Source organism: Catharus ustulatus, chromosome 1 (assembly GCF_009819885.2).
Source record: "Catharus ustulatus isolate bCatUst1 chromosome 1, bCatUst1.pri.v2, whole genome shotgun sequence".
Classification (NCBI taxonomy): domain Eukaryota; kingdom Metazoa; phylum Chordata; class Aves; order Passeriformes; family Turdidae; genus Catharus; species Catharus ustulatus.
In genome coordinates, this window is record NC_046221.1 from 97,170,996 (window position 1) to 97,179,690 (window position 8,695).

Sequence of the window (8,695 nt, forward strand, 5' to 3'; positions counted from 1 at the left end):
CAGTCTGTATGGCTTAGAGCATGAATATAGACGATTCTCAGTTCCCTTGGCAGTTCCTGCTGGGCAGAACCCAGTAGGTTTTCCACACTGCCATGTAAAATTTTCCATACCCAGTCAGACCATCAGATGAGAGGAGCAAAAAAGTGGGTGCTGACTGCTTTCTTTCCTGTTTACACTGTCTACACAGTATAAATTAACACCTCCTATAGCAGGCAAAGTGGTGCCAGTGCTCAGGCACAAGCCCTGCACTTTGATTTCTCATTTTTTAGCATACTCCCCAGCACAGCTGTATCTGTCTACACTCTCCCAGGTAATGCTCAGCAACCATCCTGGGGGATGCTTAGCTGTGTTGGATACACACTGTACCATGCCAGCTCATCTCAGGTCCAGAGAGCAGCCTGAACCAATTTAAAATAGATATAATTCTTTTCCCAGTAGAATGAATTGTCTCTCAGGCAAAGTCATCTGCTTTGATGAGTATCAAACTGTGCATATTTCCTGATGGGCAGTCCTGCTTATCTAAAGATCACATCAGTCAGCTTATCTGCATGATGGCCACGTTCAATGGTTTATCTTCTGTGACCCTTAAAGACATCCATCTATGCATTTCCATTCCTGCATGTTGTCCCTTCTCATCAGTGACCTACATCTAGCAGACCATTAGTTTTTGGCACCCTTAAAATTCATTCCATTCTCATTTTAACAGCAACAATATGTAACAGTCTTCCAGATCTCTAAGTAGAGGTGATGACAGATTTCTGTGGGACCCCGCTAAAACTTGTGATCTTAATAGACTATTTCTATATGCAGGGTTTTTTGTAACCTTCAAAGCATAACTTCAAAGCATAGCTGGATCCAGTTATGCTAATTTAAGTAACGAAAAATTCTCATTCAAAAAAGTTGGTTGTGACTTGATTCTTGCATTGCAGCCTTATGCCTCAGCATGAACAGTCCTTTGTTATTTAGTTTCTTCGCTGAGAGTGGTTTATCTATGATCTATCTATCTATGATCTTACGCAAATGTGTCATTGAAATAAGGTGGGTTTAGAATGGCTAGTTCACTTGCTAGTAGAACATCATGCTTTACTGTAGTCTTTTAGAGCTTCTCCAGTTTCCCTGCATTTGCTAAAAATCAACATTAATGTGCTGCAGAATTAACTGAAATAATCCCTGAGTGCTTAGACACAGTTTACACACTCCCACAGAACTTCAGATGCTTGACTGATGCAGCATTTTGTTTCAGTCCCCTCACTTACCAATGGATCTTATTAGTGGTTTTCTATAACAAAACCAAAATATATTTCAAATATCTTGGCCTCCCTTGTGGTATTGTGCATTCCCATATGTATTGCATTGTATTCCTGCGACTTTGGAAGTCGAGGTTTTACCTGATTTTATGTTTCCTGAATAATTGGTATTTCTGTACAGAGCTGAGGACACTTGCCCAAACATAGACTGCACCACAGAGAACCCTGTAGGTAGCAGAAGGCAGCTTTAAGGTCTCCCTGGAGCTTTCTTTTCTCCAAGATGACAAACACCATCTCTCTTAGCCTTTTTTCATGGAAGGCATTCCCCCAGCCCTCTGATTTTCTTTGTGTCCTTCCTTTGGACTTTCTCCAGCAGGTCCACATTCTTCTTATGAGAAGAGCTGAAAGCAGTATTCCAGGTGGGGTCTCACCTGGAGCAGGGCAGTGGGGCAGCATCATTCCCCTCATGCTGCTGGCCACACTACTTTTGATACAGCCTAGGATATGATTAATTTTCTGGGCTGTAAGTGCACATGTCCAGCTTTTCATCCACCATCACCCCCAGTTTATGCTTTGCAGGGCTCCTCTCAATCCCTTCAGCCTATATTGATACCAAGGGTTTCCCCCAAGGCAGGAGTGGAAGAAGGGAATACCACTGATATTGGGGAAAAAAAACTGAAAAGAGTGAGGCAAGGCACAAAATTTACTTTCACTTCAGGCAAAAATACCAGGTTTGTTTGGACTTTGCTATTCATTTTGTTTTGTTTCGTGTTTCACTCTAGGAGTTTTGTCTACAATCTTGATTATGTGCAAGTCTCCAGGCTACAGGTCTCTGCCCCAATTCCAGGAACCAAGTTTTCAAGTGAAAATAAACTTTTAAGTACAGTTAAAACAAAATTTACCACCCACTGCAGCCACCGTTGGCATAGCTAAATAAACATGCTTTGTCCATGGTATGGCTAACACTGAAATGGATGAAAAAAAAATCCTATTCACTTGATTATGCAACTGGATTCTCTTGGAGTAGCTTCAAAAAACCCTTTAATGAGAAGTCTGTAACAGCTGAACAAAGTAAGCATTTCCACTGGTGGGAAAATAAGTGCAGGCAATTCTGCATTTGAGCCCTCAACAAGAGACAGAATGACAATCCACAGCATCAGGCTCATAAGGATTCAGCACAGGGAAACAGCAAGCCATGCTCCCTCTGCATTCCTTGGGAACAAGGCATGACTTCATTGATAGCACCAGGAAGAATTGAGCACAGTAGCAAAATAACAATGAATGGATTTTGTTTAGTTCCAGGAATGCATTGCCAGCACTAGAATGATCATCACTGAGGACTAACATTGTGAAACTTTAAAAAGGAGTTTGAGGGGGAGAAACAATGAGAAAGTGACCTGGATAGGCAGACAACAGCTACTTTTACTGCACGTCTGTATAAACAAGCCAAAGTTTGTAGTGAAGAAACTAAAGAGAAGAACACTACATTTCTTTCTGTTTGGATTTAAAAGCTACACTGCCTGGTCCCCAAGCAGTGCAATGGATGCCTTAGTATCTGTCTTTGCTACCTAGCACAAAGCAAAAAAGCAATTAAATGTCATTTGAACCAAAAAGGTTGTCCAAAGGGTAGGTTTCAAACAAACACTTCTTATAAAGGCCTTTCTATACACTGTCATTATATCAGATAACGGAAACATAAATTTAAAACTCTATTATACTGTTACAATGCTTTCTATGGGCATTTTTGTTCTGAAATCCAAAGGCCAGTCTTCAGTTTAGCTCAGTCACTTTGACATCTGTCTTCTCTTTAGAAAGTGCCTCTGTGTTTCAAGGGTGAATGTCTCCAAATACAAAGCCATCCTGATGATAAAATGACTGAAAACATCTTTTACACTAGCAAACCTCACCACGATTTTGATTTTTTAAAAATGTGCTAGTATATCCACAGCACGGGAGTAGCAGAGCCCTTTTCTTGTGGCACCATCCCCTCCAAGGAAGGGCTTAGATGGGATACCTGTGAGCATGATTTAGTATTCATTTAAAGAAAATTTGCACCAGTTATCATGATGTCAATCCACATGGAAAAATGGTTACAGAATGTTGGGTTCTGGAACACTGAATTTTAGTATAAGTTTTGGGCAGGACAGCTTTTAAAGTGCCAACTCCTCAGTCCCATAGCACTGACTGACAGAACCCAAAGGCATCCATTACCTCAAAAGCACAGACCCAAACTTTAAAGAGGAACTACTTAAAAGAGGAAAAAGCCATTAGTCCCAAATCCCTCCCACCATGCACCTGTGTTTGCTTTAGCTGGAATTGCAGAAATGCCATCCTTAATACTGACATCCTTTGTGCGAAGCCGTGCTTGAAACTCAGTCTGTGACCCCATGCATGTCTACACAGCTGGGCAGGGCTCTGCAGGCATTGGATCATTTTGCAAGGGGTGAGGGTCACCGAGCCATACAACCTCTTTGCAAACTTAAGGTTTTCCCTTTTCTTGGTATCAGCAGTCTAACAATTAACCTGAATGCGGCTGGGAATTTCAGAGGGTTGTGTGATGCTGAGAAAGCACACTTAGTTTCCTTTGTCATGTCAAAACTGTCAGAAAAATTCCCCAAGGGGAAGACAACATCATGGTGGCACAGTTCAGCATCAGCAAGTGCAATGCTCTTGGCATTAACCCTGTCGGGCACAGTGACAGGCACAGAGAGTTCCCTTGCCAGCTGGGAACACATCAGCCATGAGATGTATTCCATGAGATATATTGCATGTGATGTACTGGTGGATTTATTGGTGATTGCTCCCCCCAGCAATAGGCAGAGGTTTTCTTCCAGCTTTCTCCTTACTACATTTACTTGAAGCCTTTGAGGAGACCCAACAGTATTTTAAAATCCTTATTAAAGCGAGTCAAAAAGCAAGGCACCAATCACAGGGCACCAAATGTGCAATTAAACCTCCAGTGCTCTTAGCCACCAACTTCGTCAGGTTATCTTAAATGACCAAGCAGCTAATAGTTGGTAAAAGGCTTTTTTTTTTGCAAAGATGCATCAGTTTCAAAAGGCACAGTCACAGACGTTAAAGTTCATGCTAAGTTTTGGTATAGAGTCCCAGATAGAAGCAGAAGCTGCTCCTGTCAAGGTCCCGGGAAGCTGATGTTGCTGCGGCAGCTCCTGTGTTGATGAGGACAGTGAGCAAAGCAACCAAAGCAAAGCAAAGCAATAGCAAAAAGCAGTGGCAAGAGAAGTGGCAAAAAGCCCCAGCTCTCCCTAACGCATGTTCTTATATAGGATTTTTCTAACAAGCTAGGATGCAAACTCAGACAACCACTTCTTAACCTATTAGAATTCTAGTTTCTTAACATATTAGAATACGTATAAACTACGCATATGACCTATCTTGTTCTATCTGAAAAATATAAGCAATATTCTTACTAGAGCTCTATTATGTCTAAGCACTGTCTACAGTTGCACACCTGGAGCCTCCACTGAAAACACTAGTATGTTTTTCAACCTTCACTACAACTCGCACTTCTACTCTGGCATCTGAACCTTTCACTCACTAAAAGCTCTGAAGCCCATTCTAAAACTTACTCACTGACTCAATTATCCTAAAACTTAAACTTACACCTCTACTTTATGTGTGAGTGGCTTAACATACTTCAATCCATCCAAAGGCTTCAATTCAATTCCTGGACTCTGATTCCTCTCTGAAGAATTCAGAGAGAGACCTGACTCACTGATTCCAACTGTATTCCATGAGATGTATTCTATGGGATGTATTCTATGACATGTATTCCATGGGATGTATTCCATGTGGTGTATTCCATGTGGTATATTCCATGTGATGTATTCCATGTGGTGTGTTCCATGTGAAGTATTCCATCCCTGACTAACATTCCTCTCCCTGTCTCTCCCGCAGTATACAGCGCCGGCTGTCCTTGCAGCTGCCCATCCTCCATCACGCCTACCTGCCGTCCATAGGAGGAGTTGATGCCAGCTGTGCCAGCCCGTGTGTAAGCCCCAGTGCCAGTCCTCGGCACAGACACGTGCCACCCTCCTTCCGAGTGATGGTTTCAGGGCTGTAGGAGGGGGAGATCAGTGCTTCCTGAACTGCTTTTAAGTACTCGATGACTGGACTAAACGTCTGACCTAGAACTCTGCTACAAACATGTAACATTGGCTCTTATTGCAGAGGAACTTCTGCTGAGGCCCTCGTCACAGGAGTGCCCACGTAACTCGTGTGAAAAAGCAAAGGAGGACACAAAGAGTTTGATCTGTAGCCTTATTCATGGAGTTTTTATTTCTTCACCTAGAAGTCACTGAAAAATGTTTCTTCCAGAATTTCTACTAGCAACAAGGAGGCTGGGATATATGGATCTTGCAAAAAAGACACTAGGAAAAAAAAAAAAAAACCACTCAAATGTCACTGAGCTTTACGTGGCTGCTGAGAACATGCAATTCTATACTGTATCCATGTAAGGAAAATGTAGTGGTCGAGTTATACCATGTTGGAATAGATACACTCATTTTTACAAGAGTTGTGTTAAATTGCTGGAAACATTCTGCACTGGTTAGTCTTGCTTTTTTTTCATTTCAGGGATGATGTTTAGTAGGAAAGAAGAATTGTGAGAAATTATTCCTCGGGTGTCATTGAGACTCTGCAGTGCTGTGAGCAGGGTCACCTTTACCTTGCAGCTGTATGTATAACCCAAGCAGAGCCTGAACTCCAGCTCTGAGTTGCCACCAGCTGGAGAGCTGCTGATTGCAAGCAGAGCACTTCACCCTTCTCCAGGGCAATGGCAGTGACTGCTGACCATCTGCAGCTTCATTTTTAGCAAAGTTTCTGCACCTATTTCAGCATAAACACCACCAACCATAACACACTAAACTGTCTGAAAAAGTCCTAGGGCTGATAACTCAGGAAACTGAGGACAGATGGGTAGTAAAGTCTTAATGCCACAGGATGAATTGTTTTTCCTAGTTTGTTTGAAATGTGTCACACATAATTACAATAAAATCAATTGAGTGGACTTGAGGGGGGAGGGATTAGGGCACGGCACTTTGCTGCTGCAGGCGAAGCCTGCAGGGCTTGTAGATGTGAATATACACTATGTTTGCTTCGTACCTGCATACGTGTGACAGTTGTAGTGGATAGGAGAGGGCAAATCCAATTTACCAATAGAATATTTTACTCGAATCCTGAAAGGACTGTGAAAAAACAATGGGTTTTATATTTTAGCTCCTTTCCCTGAACCAAAGTAATTAGGAGGAATGACAGTTGTGTTGGTCTGGACCGACTCTGGAGCCAAACCCTCAGGCACAGGTGAGACACACATGCAGCTTCTTTTTCCAAGGGACTGGAAATGCATCCTCTCACTGCCAGGGCTGTTTGCTAAAAGTAGGTGAAAAAAACCCACATGAAGCACCCACTGGGCTCTCAGTTTTCTTTAATCAACACTTATGCCCCTCAGACCAAACCTTTGGAATGACATTTGTACAAAGGTTTGCGAATCAGCAATGACTGAAGCACAGCTGAAGGGGTTCATTAGCGGAGGGATTTAACTGCAGCTTTGACAAGCTAGCATAAATCTCCATTAAAAATAAAACACACCTCATAGTGGCCAAAACTAACATGAATATGTATCTGAATCTTACAATCAGGAGCATCACAAAATACTTCACTTGGCACATACAGTAAGAGAGGTTATGGAAATATCTGTAGCTTTTAGAACAAAAAACCATGTAAGTATAAACACAGATGAACTAGAACTCATTACTCTGTTTAAGCACTAAACACTGACGTCGTCACTCAATGTGTGTTTGACAGTATTCTCTTGCTTTATTAATATCATCAGGGCCTGGTTTATTTTAAAAGGAATGTTAATTTTTAAAAAGAGAAAAATTAATATATTGTATATAATGTATACACAAAGATCTCTGTAGAAATATTATTCCAACTTAGCAGGAAAAAAAAATAATTCAGAAGTATCGGACCATTGGAGGTGAGCGTGTGTGTGTGTGTGTGTGTGTCTGTAACTTCGTGAATACTGACTGTGTGACGTTTATTAGGTTTAAACCATGCAGTACATTCTTTGTCTCAATGATACTGTAGTTTCTCCCATAACATTTTTTTTTTACTTTACTGCAGATAACAAGACCAACCAAGTGAATATAGCTATTTAATGTTTCTGTTCTTTTATACTGCAGCAAAAACGTACTGTAAATTTATGAAGAGGCTGTGCCCCAATGGCATTTTCCAATGATGTTAGTGCACAAATGCTTTAAACTAGACTGGAACTGCCAGAATAAAATGTAAATGAAGAATTTCTTGTATAACCTTATACTGCATGAGATCAATTTTTAATAAATTGTTGCAAATCTGTTTTTATGAATAAAATATATAAAACTTAGCTTTTTTGACTCAGTGCCCTCTTCCCCCATTGCAAAATAATTTTTAATGAGAGTCTGTGTATACACATATATATATAAACATAGTTACATATAAAAACCTCCTTGGAGAAAGAAGAATCCTATTACAACACCACATTTTAATAAAAATGTAAGATGTAATAAAAATACACATGCTAGTCGTTCAACAGTTTGCATTTGGAGATAACAGACTGATGAGCTTCTTCTGCCCTGAAATACAATTATTGCAGTACCAAAGAGTGAAGTCTAAGACCTTTTTCAAATGGGAAAATAATCAAAACATGTACTGAACATTTATATCCAAACCGCACCTAGCCCACACACTGTTCTCTCTTGCCCCACAATGAATGTGAATTCATATGAAAAAGAAATATTGTACTATTTCACACAAGTTATTGAAGTTGAGCCAATGTTCCAGCTCAATAGTAAAATCTCTGCATCAACAAATGAGAAGCTTCTGAGAATGAACACCAATTGCTGCATGAAGGCAAACACTAAGCCTCTCCATCTAGTTTTGTGCATGTGGTGGGATTTGTGTCTTAAAGCAGGTTCTTCTGCATGACAAAACAGGAGGAAGGTGGGAATGTCAGGCAACGAGAAAGTGAGAGGAAAGCACATTTTGAGTTGTCTGCTTTTCAACAGGGGAGCATCCACAAGCCAGCACAAAATGTCATAAAGCCCAAGATGTGAGAATTAGAACCACCACAAATGGTTTTCCAGTGGATTTCTTGTGCATCTCAGAACATATGCAAAAAGAGAAAATACCGGTGAGGAGTTAACAGTGTGGATTCGTGGCTCTCAGTGCAGAATACCAGATGGCAGGAGAAACTCAAACAGATACATCAAAGCTCATTCAAGAAAGGAAAAAGTACAGAACAGCTTCAATGTGAAATCTATATTCAACCAGAAATTGTGGGAGGATGTGAAGAACTTAGAATTTCTCATGAATAATAGGAAACCAGAACAAAGTGAAATATTACTTTAAAGGGTCATGAAAAAAGAGGGAGATATCAGCAGAGC

At 40.8% G+C, this 8,695-nt stretch overlaps 1 protein-coding gene across 1 annotated transcript in view; it reads left to right on the forward strand.

The window, feature by feature from the left end:
• Nucleotides 1-7,656, forward strand: part of GABBR2 (gamma-aminobutyric acid type B receptor subunit 2) — a 476,329-nt gene extending 468,673 nt beyond the window's left edge. The window contains exon 19 of the mRNA XM_033069711.2: nucleotides 5,166-7,656. Coding sequence (XP_032925602.1) covers nucleotides 5,166-5,331 — 166 coding nt within the window. The 3' untranslated portion in view covers nucleotides 5,332-7,656. The remainder of the gene's footprint in view (nucleotides 1-5,165) is intronic.
• Nucleotides 7,657-8,695: the final 1,039 nt, after the last annotated feature.